Below are 18422 nucleotides of genomic sequence, written 5' to 3' on the forward strand. Positions count from 1 at the left end.
AATTTAGCCTCACACCTGGGGGATGAATTTCACAACTGTAATTGCTACCATATAATTCTTATTGATGTTGTGCTGTAATTCCTATTTATTCCACGGGGCTTGTAAATGCATTAGGACTTGTCAACGTATTATTTTACACTGTTTATGATCTGTAGAATTATGTCCTTCAGGGTTATATTGTGCAAAAGCTCCAAATAAACGGCTGTGGACCTCGTTAAAGAAAGAGCAAAGAGGGGCTGCTTGTTGAAGTGGTTCTCCATCCCTGCCGTCCTGGGCAGAAGTCAGCACAGCAGATTTTTAATTCAGTTCTGAGCAGAGCTCTTAACCAGGATACAAGGGAATCCCCTCGTCTGTCTGAGCTGTCTGCTGCAACGGCTCAGCCCTCCCTCCCAGGGAGGGTTTTGTGTAGCTGAAAGGCAGGTGCTATTCCCTGAGGACAGGTGCGGTAGGGAATCGTTTGGTCTTCCTGGAGCTGGACCTGCCTTCTGAGGATGATGATGACATTGTGCCCTCAGAGCTCTGGGCATTTCTGTCCCCCTGCTCCCTAGCTTGGGGTAACACCCTTTTAGTTCTAAATTTCTTCATGGTCTTCCCAGCTCAGCTTATAAAGAAAAAGAACTGAAATTAATTCCCACCGAAGTGTAAATACCTAGTAAGTGTAGAATGTAACCCCCTCCTACAGATTTGTGTGTTTACCATGCCAATAAAGCATAAAACTATGGGGACAGAACTCTGTCCATTGTAATGTCAGGCATATCGTGTGTGTGTGTGTGCGCGTGTGCGTGTGTGTGTTGGGGCAGGGGTGTGTCTGTCGTAGTTGGTTAGTTTTGGTTTTAGCCTTCCCAGCACCTTTGCGGTCAATCACCTTTCCCGCAGAAGACTGAGTCCAAGCTCTTTGCACAGCTCATTCCTCGCCATGAATCGCTGGGAAGCCCTTTCCCTGGTCTCTCCCGTGGGAAAGCAGATATGTTGCCCCCAGGACTGTCCCGGGGACTAGATGCACTTGCGGCCCCTTGGCGCCTGGACGCTCTCTCCCAGGGCAGCAGGAGCCGCCGCCGTGCGGGGCGTCCTGACAGCCCTTGTTTCTCCTCTGGCCCCACAGGCAGCGAGTACGACGAGGAGGAGGTGGATTACGAGGAGTCGGACAGCGATGAGTCCTGGACCACAGAGAGCGCCATCAGCTCCGAGGCCATCCTCAGCTCCATGTGCATGAACGGCGGCGAGGAGAAGCCCTTCGCCTGCCCGGTTCCCGGCTGTAAGAAGAGGTACAAGGTAAGAGAGGTGGCACCCCGCTTGGCGTAGGTGGCCCCCCGGAAAGCCAGGCCTGGGCCCAGGCTGCCCGCAGGTCAGTGCTGTCCCTGGTTTCTGGCCGTTGGGTGTGTTGTCCCCTTCACTGACCTGTGTGGGAGCGGTACGTCAAAAGAGAGTTTTTTTGGTGGGAGAATCATGTCTTTGATATTCTTCAGATTCATGTCAGACCAGTCAGAATATCAAATGCGTCACCTGTTTATTTGCCGAACACCTTCCGCAGCGGTCGGCTCTGCAGACGGTTCACAGAGCCCTTTTGGAAAACGCTGCAGGGTATTTACTTCCAGCTGAGGAAGGCCTTGCTTGAAAGGAGTTCAGGAGAAAAGGGGCTTTGGTATTTTTCTCACCAAACCCACCCGCTGTAGCTTCGATGAACTCTCTGTAGGCGGCGCAGAGCCTGTGTCTCTCAGGCCTGCCTCTGGGTGTCAGGGCAGCTGGGGGCGCCAAATTCTCTAAGAAGACTCAAAGGGACAGAACAGTGAGAACACCCACAGCACTCAAGTGTGGGTCCAGAGGGCATGTCGAAAAACAAAGTTGCAAACTTTCCCATGAGGTGTTGGCAGTTCTTTAAAATCCAACTGTGAGATAGAAATGTAAAAATCAAAAACATACCTGGTGCATTTGACGAGATGCTACTTTCCCCAGCAGATTGACTGTTTTTAAAGAAAGGCTTGAAAAATGTATGGCAGCATAAGCACTTCCCGTATCGCTCCTTCTTTAGTATGTCTCTGAACACTAAAAAAATCTATTTCAATACTTTTTATACCTGCTTCTGATATAAAAGCATGAAACCCAAATGTATCACAGGTAAGTTGCCCATGATTTCACCTGATCTATATACTGTTAAATTTTTATCATGGGAAGCACAGATGTGCTTTGTTTAAACTACAGTGAAAACCCCAGGATGGAGATGTGAGGTCCCATCAGGGTGTCCTGACGCGCTGTCTGGGTATCCCAGGTGCACATGTACATTCCTCTGGATCAGAAGGCGGCGTGGAAGTGGGTGCAGGGGTGAGAAAGCAACAAAATTGTTATCTCAGGAGCCCAGGGGAATCGTTCGACAAGCTAGTTTGTCCAGAGGACAGCTCCGCTTGCAGAAAGAGATTTTTCCCTTCTTTCTTTCTTTCAAAGTGGAGAAAGCTGGACAGGGATGCTGTCCTTGTACCCTGCCTACTTCCAGATGCACCTTCTCTCCATGCTTCATGAGAGCTGGTCCTCTGTGCTCTGCCGTCTTGCTGCCTTCTCTCAAGGGTCCAAACACTGTCTAAAGGATGTCTTGCACATCAGCGATGCTAAAAGAGAGAGCAAAGTAACGACCCAGATTGTAGCTGACCGAAAAAAAACCCAAAAAGCTGGTGGGGGGTGGTATAAGCGACACCCTTTATGATGAGGCCCTCTCTCTTTCCCACCTCTCTTTCATTCCTTTTTTACATCCTTGTCCCCTGGTCATTTTAATTTTCTTGTCATTATTCTTTGGCTTCTATTTTTCTTGAGTTTCCAGCAGTTTCCTCTCCTGCAGTTTGTCTGTGTCTAGGTTGGTGGGGCCTTTGCAGTGGTGTTTCTCCGAGGCCCAAAGAAAATTGTGTGAACCTTGGGCTACGGAGGCTGCCTGCTTCAGTACCACTAACTGGCAAACGACATGGGTGGCAATTAGTGGTCCTGCTTTCCATGAGGGAAGTGTGAGTTTCCTTTTCTGAGCCAGAGTGCCACGTTACGGTGCACATGGGACAGGAACAAATGCATAACTGCTTCTCCTGACCAAGTGCTTGACGTGAGTGTGGTCATATTCCCTACAGTTTTAGTCTAACTCCTTCTGCTGGGAAGTTACTGGCCGCAGGGTGTACCAGGTGTTCTCTGGTATAATTATTTCATCTTATTTACTGCGTGATGGTTGGAATGGGTGTTGGTGAGTGGAGGGCGTAATGAGCTTGGTGTGCTGTGGAGTCGGGCAGAATCCACAACTGCTGCCATCTTGTTCATGCCCAGGGCTGACTTCACATGTGTCTCATTCCCTGCCCCCGTCGGCAGGGAGTCTCTCAACTATGAGTCTCTTGGGCACTGACTGAGGATCAGCTCTTCTCACCATTTCATTGGCATTTGCAGAACTGGGAGAAGATGAGCATCTAACTCCCCAGACTTCATACAGAGTAGGGCAAGGGAGCAGGGTCCGCAGTACAGCTAGGTCTCCGAGTTGTTTCCCGTGTTATTTCTTCTGCCTAGAATGCCCCCCTTCCCCTCCGCTCTCCTTCAGTACCTCTCATTTTCTTTCTTTTTCTAATTAATTAATCTATCTATTTATTTATTCTTGGCTGCGCTGGGTCTTCGTTGCTGTGCACAGGCTTTCTCTAGTTGCAGTGAGCGGAGGCTACTCTTCATTGCGGTGTGTGGGCTTCTCATTGCGGTGGCTTCTCTTGTTGCGGAGCACAGGCTCTAGGTGTGCAGGCTTCAGTAGTTGTGGCACGCAGGGCTCAGTAGTTGTGGCGCACGGGCTTAGTTGCTCCGCGGCATGTGGGATCTTCCTGGACCAGGGCTCGAACCCGTGTCCCCTGCATTGGCAGGTGGATTCTTAACCACTATCCCAACCAGGAAAGTCCTGAATGTCAGTTTTATTTAAAACCTGAGTACTGAATAAGACAGTAGTTATCAAGTTCTCAGCATGAGGAAAAGTTCTCACTGTAGTGACCTTCCTTGTCCTATTGGAGCTTAATTCCCTTTCCCCCTTTCAGAGACCAGAGGATTTAATAAGTATTTCATTTTCAAGTTGCCTGACATTGTTTATTTTTGTTATTAATATTTTTGAAAGACCAAACTCATTTCAGGGTCTCTGCAATTCGGAGTTTCAGTGAAGCTTTTTAAGCTCCTCAAGTCTTAGAAAGTGAAGTTTCCATTGCTGTCTGTGAATGAACAGATGGGGGAAATCTTACGTCTGATTAGAGCTTGTACTAACATTTGTGATAAGCTGTCCCATGACACTTGTGGACATTTTAAATCACAGCAACAAAGAGAAGGAGATGGTAAGGTAGTTTATTGTAGGCTCTTTGGCCAACCCTGGAAATGCCATGTGTTTCCACACATGCAACTGGCTTCCTAATTTTTCCAGAGTAATAAAGCTGACATGTGTCAGTCCCATAGCCACGCACAACACAGTGTTGACATTCCAGCTGGGAACTGACCACGGAACCTGTTGCAATCAACTCAACCCTGGGCGTGTCCTTCCCCTGGTGAACTCCAGATCTGGTTTCATGTTGGAGTGGCTTCTGGGGGCTTTGGCAATTTCTGGTTTCAAACCTTCCCTCGCCTAAGTAGTTATTTAAAAAAAAAAAAAACAAAGAACTCGGGCCTGGATGGAATATCTAAGACCTGGTCCTGTTGGAGTTGCTATATGCCTTTTTGTTTGTTGTTCAAATGTTTATTATTTTTGGTTTCCTCTCTTTTCTGACAAGGCGTGAGTGGCACTGGGGCACAGGGGTAAGCTGGATTTATAATGATCCATCTTGCAACAAGTTCCCGGTGAAAGCGAGGACATGAAATGTTTTAGTAGCGCTTCATCCACAGGAATGTTTTAGTAACCCTTCATTCACTGAGTACTACTCAGTGAATATCTGTTGAGCTAATGGAATATTATTAAGCAGGCAGATGTAAATTATTAAGGATTTGTGAGTCAGGAGACTTCCTACCATAGTGTTACTATTAGAAAGTTGACAGTCTTTTTCTAATGATCATAAAACAGTTATTTCCTCCCCATCTCCCTCCCTCCCTCCCATAGGAGGGAAAGAATGTTTAACATAATATGCTAAAAATATTTTCATATTTATCTTTGTTGCCTGGCTCCAGCTAGGTGGCTCTCACCTGGGTCTCTCATGCCGCTGCAGTAGGGTACCAGCTGGGGCTAGATAACACAGGTTGGCTTCTTTACCCATGTGCCTGGGCCCCTGGTGGGATGGTTGGAGCAGCAAGGGGCTGGCAGGGCGTATCCACCCATCTCTGTTAATGGGTCGGATTCTGCACCGTCACTGCCCTCCCCACATCCCAGCGCAGCAACCTCCCACTCCCCAGCATGCCTCTAGAAGACCAGTGAAGTGCCTCGTCGCCCTGCAGGCAGGGATTAATGCAGGGATGACAAGGGCTGAAGGCGCAGAAGGCCAACAGCTGGACGTTCAGGGAAGAAGTCGTGTCTGTCCTTGTGGTTCAACTCACTGGACAGCCCTCAGACTCAAAGCATAGACAGCTGGTTGCTCCTTGTCACCCCTGGGTTCAACAAAGTCGAGAGGATTCTCTTCCATAGGACTTTTGAAAAGTATTAATGTGCACTGTGAATCTCCAATAGGGAAATATAAATAGTAATAACCACTGAACATATTTTGTTTCATGGCAACTCTCAATTTCTTCCAGAATGAGGCATGCTCTAACAAATTCATTCATTCACAGGTACTAGTGGAGCAGCTACTATGTGCCAGGCACGGTGCTAGATGCTCATGAAACAACTGCAGTTTGTTCTTATTCTTTGGGAGCTCGATAAGGGCATCCTATGAAGTGGAAGACGGCTATGTTGGAAACCTTTCGTTGGGCACAGGACTGGCCTCAGTGGGCCTAGATTCAGATAATACTTTAGAAAACAGTCCACTCTTCTGGTGATCTGTACTCAACAACTTCCTATCTTCTCTTTTCCCTTACTCCTCAGTCTGACAGTAGCTGGCTTGGAAATTAAGACCTATGCTCTAGCATCACTTCTGCCATTTATTCTTACTTAAATCTTCCATCAGTTTACTCAGTGTCCTGAGCCTGTTTACTCACCATGTAATTGGGATAAGCAAAACTAACTTGGTTGAATCTGTAGAGTGATTCTAGGCATGACGTCTTAAATAGAATATGCAAGTGAGCTAGCAAAACCAATTGATAGAAATCCAGAAAGCATTTTGTTATTTCATGTTATCATTTAGGATTTGTAGGCCAATTTGAAGTTTGGAACTTATCTGTTGCTGAGGCTTTAATAACCTAACATTTTTAAAGTTCACTGTATGTTTGGAATAATACATAAATAAAAAGTAGGGCCTTGTCTGCCCATAGGTGTTTATTTAACACACACAACAGTGCTGGGGCAAGATTTGGGCACAGATACTGGCTTAAAGCAGAGTAGAAAATGGACCAAAAATCCCTACATAAGGTAGCGATTATCATGGTTGGCTGGGAGCAAGACATAAGCTGAGTTTCCAAATGAAGAATTTATACACGTCTTGAACTTCATTACCCTAACCTATGTTTTCTTTCTTTAGATTCTTTTCGGGGCCATCTTGAGGATATTTGTATGTAATTTTTCATCGTTAACATTCTTCAGAGTAGAAACAAGATTCAGAGGGAGCTGTGCCTCTTTAAAAGTCTGGGTCTTAAATACGTATTTTATGTAAAAGTCAGAAGTCAGTACTTTCAGGGTAACTGAGGTGTGTTTGAAATTGCCTTGGGTGAGCTGTGTACATGACCTAGTCTGCACCGCCCACGATTAACACACGACTGCGAGTTCGCGAAAAAGCCTGTTCTGTCTACAGCTGCCATCCAGGAGCTGTCCAGTTGCAGTCAGACCTGCACTGAGGTTTTCCCCGCCATCTGACACTGTGTGACTCCGTCTAATAGGTGATATTTTTGTCCTCTCCACAGAATGTGAATGGCATAAAGTACCATGCTAAGAATGGCCACAGAACACAGATTCGTGTCCGCAAACCATTCAAGTGTCGTTGTGGTAAGAGTTACAAGACAGCTCAGGGCCTGCGGCACCACACAATCAATTTCCATCCCCCGGTGTCGGCCGACATTATCAGGAAGATGCAGCAGTAACATGCTGGTCATAACTGTGCCAAGAAATCCTCACCAGCAGTTGCTGATTTTGAAAACAGCCACCTTTTTTCAGGGGAAGCATTCAGCAACCCTTTAAAGAATAAATGCATGCTTTAAATTTTTTCTGTAATTTTGGAATGATGTATCTTTGTAGAGTTAATGATTTTGTACATTTGCACATGTAATCATCATACCCATTTTCATTACTTTGATATAAGGTGCTAAACAAAGCTCTAGGTTTTTCAGCACATTTCCCCCAAAACAAGACAGAAATTGAGGGCATGTTGTGTATCGTTTAGCTGTGTTGCAGTGATATCATTTGCGGGGGAGGAGGGGCTAGCACTGAGGGTTTTTCCCCCAAGATTATAATGTGATTGGTTGAAGTTTTTCAACACATCAACTCATTGTGTTCAAAACCAAAATAATACCTTCACTGTCAAACTGGTTACCATGCCTTACATAATGGAGTGAGTTAGTACCTGTGACTAGAAAGACTTTAGGTAACGGAAATATAAATAAGAAAGAATGTTTAACATAATATGCTAAAAATATTTTCATATTTAAATAACATGCATAAAAGGTGTGCTTTCTGTGTTTTATATTATCTTGCAAATCCTTTAGACCTTTAAAAAGCTGAAAATCTTGCCATGTGACTTACCAATCATTTTAGTGTTACAAATGGCATTTTTGTACAAAAAGTCTATTCAGTTCACTCATTAACACACAGTCATTGAGTGCCTGCTAGGTGCAAGGGATTCAATTTATGCCTATTGATGTCGGTGGACCAAGATACCAGTTTAGTGAAATACTTTCCCCTGAAATCTGTTAGGAAACACTTTGAAATACTTAAGTGCAAATTTTGTGTGTGTGAAATTTAGTTCTATCTTCATCTTTAGGTGAAGTTTCAAAGCACTTTGTCGTTCTCTATTGCCAACAGATGTGATGTTTTATGTGTTGCCAGTTCTTGCAACCACTGCCCTAACAACCTGCGGGTTGCAGATAAGAATTAAAATGCCAAGCGCGTTTCAAAGAGGAGCATCTTGTTAAGACCCCTGTTGCCTCCTCATGCTTATTGTGTTTTCAGACTTTTTTTAAAGGCACTTTTTCCATCACATTGTAGATGTCTGTATTCCCACTGGAAATGTCTGTTTAGCTTTGTAAGACATTTTGCTGAAATATGAAATTGAGCCTTATTGACAGGTAAGTGCTTCTTGCAGCAGGTGGTCAGTGACTAATACGTGACCCATTAGAGTATAACCTACGTCTGGACCATTCCTAACGTTTTTCTTACCAACAGTACCATCATGCCTTGAGTGTTCATTTCTCCCAAGTGCTATTCCTTAAACATGAGTTTACCAATTGCCTAATTATGCAATAAAAATTGCTTTGAGATGGCTAACTGCCCACAAAACTGACGAAAATCAAACTCGAAATGCTTGTAAAATAACTTTCTTCCCGTGTTTCCATTTGTTGAAAGTCTTACAGATGGAAAGCAGGTGTTCCTCCCTCCTCAGTTTTTCAGACGTTTTGAAAGGAAGACAATTCTGTTAGCCAGATGGGTAAGCTTCTATTAATACACTCTTAAATTGTGAATCCCTCATAATGAGGGATTTAAAAGTTATTTATAAAGACACTACCCGCTAAAAATGTCCTCAGATCTCTGAAGAGTAGTCTTGGTCCTGAATATACAGTGTTATCCTTTATCTTTTAAAGGGTGATACAGACATGAGAAGCCACCAGTTGGTGCATAAGAAGGCCCTACTTGGCTATTTCATATCTACCTAGAATTGACCAAATTTTTTTTTAGGCCAGCAATTATTATTTAGCTTCGCTCCTTCTAGTGCAAGAAACTGTAGGCTGGATCAGTAGTTCAACAGCTAAACAGTCATAAAATAGTCATTGTGCATGTTAAATTTCTTTCAACTATAAAAATTTCCAGTTTCTATTTACTTATTCATTGTGACAGTATTACTAAACAGGTAAGGATGGGAATATTTTGTTATACCGTGTATAGTGAATGTATTGTACTGTGTCTGTGAAAACTGTGCTTTAAATTATATTTTCATATGTTTTGTTCAGGACAGAGCACATTTAAGTTTGAAAGCAACAGAGGTTTGTTTTAGAACTGAAGGCAACTTAATGAAACAAAATTGCTGTCAAGAAAAGCTGCTTATAAATGTAAATGAAATCACATTTAAAATAAACTGCCTCTGACCCAAAATAAACATGGCTCTTTATTTTCATTAGCATCCATTATAAAGACCAGTATCAAGTTTGCCACAGAAACGAATATATCCATTCAGTACCTTGTTCTAAGGCTGCCTTTTTTGGGTGGGGGCAGAATTCAGCTGACATGTAGATTTCATCAATGTTTTGCCTAGGTTAGTATGATGAACAATTTCATTTCACTGGTAGTAGCACTATAATATTCAAAGGATACTTTTAGGTTAGTATGGTCCATAATTATTAACTGATGGAACAAAAATGTTCATATCATTGAACATATTTTACCTGAATATATTCTGCTTAGCATATAACCTATCCAGAAGCTTAAAACATGGAGTCTTCATTACCGCTGCATCCCAGGTCTGCCATGTCCTGATATCTGACTGCCCAATACTGTTTTGCCCTAGACTCACACCTTTTAAAGGATTCCAACGATACATGAATTCTGCTCCTAGAAACAAATACAAGTGAGATGGTGTATATGCGGTTCACATATAGTACCCCAAAATGCCACTACACTGAATATTAAGTTAACATCTTAGATAGCTAGTTTGCTTAAGACAAGCTTAAATATTTTGATAACCACAAAAACAGCAAAATCAAAAAGTCAGTACTTTAAATCCTTAACATTCATATTCTAAAAGGGGAAAGGACTGTAGTTCAGAAAATTTTTTTAGTGACCCAGACCAAAAAGACATTCAAGATGCTAGACTTAATGAAAAACTATCACAAATAAATTTGACAATGAAATTACACACTTCTAAAAATGTGTCTACTTTAATGTTAATGAATACTATATACAGCAGAGTCATAACGAACACGATAGTTTGATTTGGGTTTATGCATTACATATTTAATCACTTACTGAGAACATTTTTTCAAAGTTATACTCATCAAGAAAATGTGAAAAAAGACATACATTTTCTGTGATTTTATGCCACAACCATCACTGTTTAGTAGATCATTTAATATGAAACAATTACACTGACATATCTTGTTCCATTTCCCCATCAGATAGAAATACAACTTTAAGATGGCTTAAAAATAATCAGATATTCTAAAATTTTTTAGTCATAAAATTAGCAAAATATGCATTCTATTAATTCCTAAAGCAAACATTTCAAATATAAAAAGGATATTTGCTATCTTGGAAGCATGTGATCTCATTCTACATGCAGCTCCCCTTCTAAAGAGGGTTAAAAAAAAATATTTCATGGGCTAAATTATGAAGTTTCTGTATTCAAAAGAATAACTTTGCAAGACTTATGATAAATTCTTTGTGTTACATAACTTTTAGTAGTCATGCTCAATCAACAAGGTCAACAGAGATGTGTAAATATTCTGCTAAATAACACACTATACATACCTATTTTTTCAGTGTGGTAACGTTAAAATAATCCGTTTCCTTCATTCGTATAATTTTTCAAAATGGGGAATAAATAAAGATACAAATACACAAGAACTTCTTAAGCAGGTAAGATTAACAGAGGTTAAAATTATATTTATTGATAAGTGATAAACCAAGGACTGACCCTGACACTACGTAACACCAAACTCAAAGTAGCTGTTGGTCAGAAAAGTGCAATAGAGGGTACATGAAAGTGACACCTTGTGGTCTCCTTAGTGGTCTGAGGTGTGTTTTTTTTCCAACTGCTGAACTGTATTATTAACTCCTAATAAAAATTAACTAGTCAAAATTTAAAACATTCTGATCAAAATGGGTTTGTACATGCCTTTCAAACCCCTGCTGGTCATAGTCAGGAGGGAACTGCTCGCTGCACATTGGGCACACCTTCCAGTGACTTTCAACATGTTCTTCAAATTTGCTCTGATCGTAGTTGGGAGGGAACATTAATTCACAGAGTGGACATTTCTTCTGAACATCAAAGCTTGAGGAAATAAAATGAAAGAATTACCTATTTCTAATAAACAGATTTTTAACAGCAGTAACCTTCAGATACAGTGAGGTTACATTTATCTAGTTAAGCTGATATGCATACTAACACTTACCTTGAAACTCTTCAGTTACGCCAGGAACCTCTTTTTCTGCTCCTAAAAGCTTGCTATTGACAACTGTGTAAACCATTTGTAAAGCCTCTAATTTTAGTTTTACGATTAGATTGACAAAGAAAATCTTTTTCTCATCAAAATCCAAAAAATACAATCACATTATGTGAAATGAGGCTCAGTGACAAGAATTCTTCAATTTTTAACAAAATATGCCTTTCGTAAAACTATAAAGATTCATACAACTTGTAGCTTCCCAACAGTGTTCATTCAGTTTAACAACTAAAGGTGTTTACAGCACTGGTCCTCAAGGTACGGTGCGCATCAGAACCACCTGGAGGCATGCTGAGACGTGTACTGCTGGGCCCTACAGCAAGGATTTGGGGTTCAACAAGATCTGAGTTAGGGCCCTGGACCATATGCATTTCTAACAAATTTTCAAGGACCATACGTTGAGAGCCACAGGTAATCCCAATTCTACACAGGAAAGAGAAAAATTACCTGGGATCAAAGCAAAAGCCTGTTCCATGGCCACGTAAATGCTGACTTGGAGGATCAGGGGCAGTGGGCACATTCTCATCTTCCTAGGCAAACAATAATTGTGCAACTTTTGAGAAAAGTGAAACCAAATAGAAGTTCCTCAATTAATTAATTCAATCAAGCACCGTATAAAGGAAATAAGATTACACTTTTAAAAATTTACTTCTATTATCATTAAATTAGATTTTCATGTAAACATGTTTGAAAGTAACTTTTTGTTTTTTAGAGAGTATTTCACTATGGACTAAGTCATACCTTGAAATAAAAAGCAGTATTCAGTGGAATGGAGAGTATACTACACCTGTGTGTGTGAATGAAGTAGAGATCAATAGACTTTTTTGACCGATATGTAGGTAACTTTACCGACTTTTCATTCCATACACTGGGTGACCACTTTCATAAAAATCTTAAGACTGCATTATTTTTCCTTTTATTCTCATTTAATGACTATTAATCTGTAAGATAGGCAGGATCTTCTTTGATAATATATACCCACTGCACAATACGTAGAAATTATAAATAAAGGAAAACTCTGTGTGTGTGTGTATGTTTTGGGGCAAATACACAAGCAAACCCAACTGGAAAACCATGTTAAAGTGAAGCAATGCACCAAACTACAGGCCTCAAAAACCCTAATGTAAAACAATCAGATTCAAATTTAAATATCTGATTAACATTATCAAGGAAGACTCCTAAAACCCTGTAAATCTGAGTCTGAATCTGAAAGAAAATGCTGGTTTGAATTTCCATGCCTGCATCCCTCTAGTCACTTTTTATAGATTTGCACACTGCTGCTACATCAATATTCAAACACAGACTGTCACTTCATATCCAAAGCAGCCACATCATCTGAAGTGCCCATTTGCTTTCTTCCCCTAAGCAGTCTGTTAGCTTCTCTCATGTCATGAACTAACAGCACGCAACAGGTGGAAGAGGCACTGATTAAAGTCCTTATGTTGCTGGGTAGTCATGATTGCCCCAGAACTATTAATAGGCTCATAAGTCAGGTCTGTCATAGGAAGAGGTTCCAAAAAAGTGTATGTGATGTGAAATTTTAAGTGACCAAACAAAAGATAAATTGAATTTTTTTTGGGGGGGGGGGAAGGAACAGTAAGGGAAGGCGTGGTAACTTAGCTATTATTCTGACAATTATCCCCCACCCCCGTAAAAGCTCAAAAAAGGAGGTGAGAGACTTTTTTTCCCCATGTGCATCACATGAGAAAACACTTTTGTTTACATGATTCCCTTAGGATATAACTGGGCAAAAGAAAAACAGGATCAATAACCTAATAGGGCATTGAGAAGTTGGGGAATGTTGGGGGAAGTACTTCATATACTTCAAAAATTAAAAGTCTTTAAGTAAGTAAAATCCAGACAGTTTTTAAATCTGCAGGGACAAAGAGGGAAGATGATTTAGTAGTTGAATCTGCTAAGCTTACATATGTATAACAGGCAAATTGTGATTCTGTGCCATATTACTCTGGCTGCCATACTTAGGCCTTCCAGCAACAATATCCGAAAATGAATCTGCTTAAACAATTACATATAAAATAATGAACAAAATTTTCTCATATATAAATGTTTTAAAATTTTTTGAAATGCTATTGAAGAAAAAGAATAAAACAAAAGGTCTTCATATTCTACTTTTCAAAATTCTTGATGAGACATATTTATAATATTGTACAATACAACTTTCTAGGGGCGAAAAATATAATGGAACCAAAAATCTCATAACCACCTTTCCCTGTGTTTTACAACAGCTGCAGCTCACACCAATTCACTGCTTCCATGAAGCAGCTAACAATAGAGTTTGGAACTAGCTAAGGTGCTAGTTTCAGACCACCTATCAGACATGTTAAAAATATGTCTGCTTATAAAATATGTGGATGAGGGGGGCAAAAAAAGCAATTTATACTTTCTAAGCCATATATAATTTGGTAAGGGAACTATTATTCTGTATCTTCTACCAGAATAAAAGGGGAGAGGAACTGAAGAGTAGAATTCTAGATGTAATAATGAGACATAAGTCCTCATGAAATAAGAAGTCACCTACTGGGAGAATAGTTTAAAACCAAGAAGTATGTAATAAAATCTGAGTAACCAATTCATATAATAAAGTCTCTGGTGATCTTGTCATGCAAAATGACCAAATTTTCACTCCCAAATACAGTTATTCCATTTTACTCATCAAGCTCGGCTAATTAGTTTCCAAACCATACTAGTTTACATATAACAAATTAGCCCAGGAAGTGAGGCTATTAAGGCAGGCTCACTGCCGCAACAAAAAATGGCTACTGGTGAAAAAAAGAGGAAAGCAGACAAGAACCCAAAACATCAAATAGGATTTCAACACTGGATCATACAGCTTTACTATACACCTTAAAAGAATGTGAGGACATCATTCAATATTAAGTTTTTAATTAATAAACTTCAGTCATCAAGGTTATTAGTACTCTATTTTAGCAAGATTTCCACCCAAAACTACTAAAACAATCAAGTTTTAGCACTGAAAGTTGTCAAGTCAAAAGAATTTTGAATAGCAAGTTTTAAAGTATAAGTACCTAGTATTTTAGCTAAACTGCTGAAATAATCTTGTAAGCAAATATTATTGGGAATACCACACTAAAATGTATTTACGAACAATTCCAAATAATTAAATTTTTCTTAAGAAAATATTTTCAATAGCATTTTAATCTCCACAAAGGTCTAAACCACTGTACATTGTTCATGTACCTTTAGACCCATGAGCACAATACTCTTTCTATTTGCAAACTGGTTTTTAAGCAAAGGAAACATGCTACGGTAAACTGAAGCTCTGTTTGAAACCCAAAACTTCTCATGAGATGCTCAACTCAAAATCTAGTCTCTAAAAAATATTCTTGTTTTTCTTATCAAAGTATATAACCAGTTTGAACATCTGAAATAGTATTAAAATTGGTTAATCTCTTAGACAACAAAATACATTTAATCAATCATAAAAATACAATTACCATACGATACAACAATTCCATTTCTGGGTATATATCCAAAAGAACTGAAAGCAGGAACTCAAACAGATACACTGGTACACCTATGGTCATAGCAGCATTATTCACAATAGCCAAAAGGTGGAAACAACTCAAATGTTTATCAGTGGATGCATGGATAAACAAAATGTGGTATACACATACAATGAAATATTATTTAGCCTTAAAAAGGAAAAAAATTCTGACATCTTACAACATGAATGAATCTTGAGGACATATATTAAGTGAAATAAGCCCATCACAAAAAGATAAATACTGTATGATTCTATTGTACTTATATGAGGTATCCAGAATAGTCAAATTCAGAGAGACAAAGTAGAATGCCAGGGGCCAGAGGGAGGGAGAAATGGAGTTGTTGTTTAACGGGTATAGAGTTTCTGTTTTGCGAGATGAAAAGAGTTCCGAAGACTTGTTGCACAACAATGTGAATATACTGTTGACCACTGAACAATGAGGATTTGAACTATATAGATCTGCTTTTATGCGGGATTTTTTCAATAGTATATACTACAATACTACATGAACTGAGGTTGGTTGGATCCTTGAATGCAGATCTGTGGATATGGGAGAAACCACAGATGTAGAGGACCAACTGTAAGTTATACTCAGATTTTCAACTGCATGGAGGGTTGGCACCCCTAACCCTCACGTTAAGGGTCATCTGTACTTACTGCTATAGAAGCATGTACTAAAAAATAGTAAGATGGTAAACTTTATGTTATGTGTATTCAACCACAATAAAAAATGCAATTGTGATCAAACTAGCAATACACACTCGGGAGCTAATGATTGAGTTACACCATCTGAATCATTAGGATTCGGACAATCAGAATTTCTGAAACTGTGTTATGATTCCACCTTTGCCAGGAATTATTAATTGAAATATTTAGATATCATTAAGGATCTAGTAATGAATATCAATGAAGAAAGATCCACCACTTAATAGAACTTTTACTAAGTTAATAATTACTACTTTAGTTCAAGAGCATCCTACAAGAAACATTTGCTAAGGCCAAAATCAACACATTAAGAACAGAGTACCAATGACTCTGGGTAACTTTTATATAAAACTAAAGAATTAATGTTTATCCTTATAACTCTGTATTATTAAGTAAAATTCGTCAACATTCTCTTTTTATGAGATGTTACTGTTTAAGCTCAGCCAAACATCCATTTCTAGTAATATGTCAATGAAGGAATATCACTGAATTACAACTCCATAAAATTTAAAGGTATTTTAAAAATAGGAAAGCAAATAATTTTGTAAGATCTCTATTTTCAAATGTCACTTTTCTCAGATACATGCAGCCCTATGTTCATGCAACACTATTTACAAGAGCCGAGACATGGAAACAACCTAAATGTCCACCGACAGATGAATGGATAAAGAAGGTGTGGTATATATGTATACAAAGGAATATTACTCAGCCATAAAAAGAAACGAAATTGAGCTATTTGTAATGAGGTGGATAGACCTAGAGTCTGTCATACAGAGTGAAGTAAGTCAGAAAGAGAGAGACAAATACCGTAATGCTAACACATATATATGGAATTTAAGAAAAAAAAATGTCATGAAGAACCTAGGGGTAAGACAGGAATAAAGACACTGACCTACTAGAGAATGGACTTGAGGATATGGGGAGGGGGAAGGGTAAGGTGTGACAAAGCGAGAGAGAGGCATGGACATATATATACACTACCAAACGTAAGGTAGATAGCTAGTGGGAAGCAGCCGCATAGCACAGGGAGATCAGCTCGGTGCTTTGTGACCGCCTGGAGGGGTGGGATAGGGAGGGTGGGAGGGAGGGAGACGCAAGAGGGAAGAGACATGGGAACATATGTATATATATAACTGATTCATTTTGTTGTAAAGCAGAAACTAACACACCATTGTAAAGCAATTATACCCCAATAAAGATGTTAAAAAATTTTTTAAAAAAAGAGTGAAATAATGCCATTTGCAGCTACATGGACCTAGAGATTATCACACTAAGCGAAGTAAGTCAGAAAGAGAAAGCCAAATACCATATGATATCACTTATATGTGGAATCTAAAATAATGACACAAATGAACTTATCTACAAAACAGAAACAGACTCACAGAGAGAAGACTTGTGGTTGCCAAGGGGAGCCGGTGGAGGGGGGTGGTTGGATTGGGAGTTTGGGATTAGCAGATGCAAACTATTACATATAGAATGGATAAACAACAAAGACCTATTGTACAGCACAGGGAACTATATTCGATGTCCTGTAATAAACCATAATGGAAAAGAATACCAAAAAAAGTTACTTTTCTCCATATTCAAAACTTAAAACAAACCAAAGACCTAAATTAGAAGCTAGAGCTACCTTAGATAAAGCAATGGTTTCTGAGATACGACAACAAAAGTACAAGCAAAAAACGGATAGGTAAATTTGACTTCATCAAAATTTAAAACTTTTGTGCTGCAAAGGATACCACCAAAAGAATATAAAGACAATCCACAGATGGGAAAATATTTGCAAATCATTTATCTGGCAAGGGACAAATAATCCTATATAAAAATGGCCAAAGGACTTGAATAGACATTTTCCCAAAGAACATATACAAATGGTCAACCAGCACATTAAAGATGCTCAATATCATTAGCCATCAGGGAAATGCAAATCAAAATCATGATGATATGCCACTTCTCATCTACTAGGATGGGCTATCATCAAAACAACAGACAACAAGTGTGGGAAAAGATGTAGATAAACTGGAACTCTTACACGTACACACTGCCAATGGAAAAGGAATCATGCAATTCTTCAAAAGGTTAAACATAGAGTTACCCTATGACCCAGCAATTCAACTCCTAGGTATATAACCAAACTGAAAAAGGTATTCAAAACAAAAACTTGTACATAAGTTCACAGCAGCACTATTCACAAGAGCCAACTGTTAATCAACAGAGAAATGGATAAACAGAATGTGGTATATCCATACAGCACACTATTCAGCATTTAATAAAAAGGAATGCAGTACATTCTTCAAGCTAAATATGCATGTATGCTAAAACATGGATGGATCTTGAAAACATTATGCTAAGTGAAAGAAGCCAGTCACAAAAGACCTCACGTTATAAGATCTGACTTACATAAATGTCCAGAATAAGCAACTTTACAGAGACAAAGTAACTGCTAAACGGTACAGAGCTTCTTTTTGTGGTGAGGAAAATGTCCTAAAATTGAATGTGGTGATAGCTGCACAATTCTCTGAATATACTAAAAACCACTGAATTGTATACTTTAAATGGTAATTGTATGGTATGTGAATTATATCTCAATAAAGCTGTTACCAAAAATTACCTTTCTAAGATGATCTGAACATTAGTAGGCAGAAAATAAAAATAATTAAAAGCATTTCTTTAGCTAAAATCGTTAGTCACAAATATTTAAATAGACTCTACTGTATATGAAAGGCATTGTACTATATGGTATAGAGAAGGTAAAATTCAGCATTAA

At 39.4% G+C, this 18422-nt stretch overlaps 2 protein-coding genes across 3 annotated transcripts in view; one reads left to right on the top strand and one right to left on the bottom strand.

Moving 5' to 3' along the window:
- JAZF1 (JAZF zinc finger 1) overlaps positions 1-9356 on the top strand; it is a 338185-nt gene extending 328829 nt beyond the window's left edge. The window contains exons 4-5 of the mRNA XM_030857417.3: positions 1103-1272; positions 6961-9356. Coding sequence (XP_030713277.1) covers positions 1103-1272; positions 6961-7137 — 347 coding nt within the window. The 3' untranslated portion in view covers positions 7138-9356. The remainder of the gene's footprint in view (positions 1-1102; positions 1273-6960) is intronic.
- TAX1BP1 (Tax1 binding protein 1) overlaps positions 9346-18422 on the bottom strand; it is an 88179-nt gene continuing 79102 nt past the window's right edge. Inside the window, exons 17-19 of one of the 2 annotated variants that reach the window (XM_030857413.2) lie at positions 11872-11954; positions 11097-11252; positions 9346-9814 (exon numbers count right to left, since the gene is read on the bottom strand). In XM_030857413.2, the coding sequence (XP_030713273.1) occupies positions 9688-9814; positions 11097-11252; positions 11872-11954 (366 nt within the window). In that variant the 3' untranslated portion in view covers positions 9346-9687. Of the gene's footprint in view, positions 11253-11871; positions 11955-18422 lie in introns of both variants that reach the window. The other variant, XM_030857416.2, reaches the window with a different exon arrangement.

Source organism: Globicephala melas, chromosome 9 (genome assembly GCF_963455315.2).
Source record: "Globicephala melas chromosome 9, mGloMel1.2, whole genome shotgun sequence".
NCBI classification, from domain to species: domain Eukaryota; kingdom Metazoa; phylum Chordata; class Mammalia; order Artiodactyla; family Delphinidae; genus Globicephala; species Globicephala melas.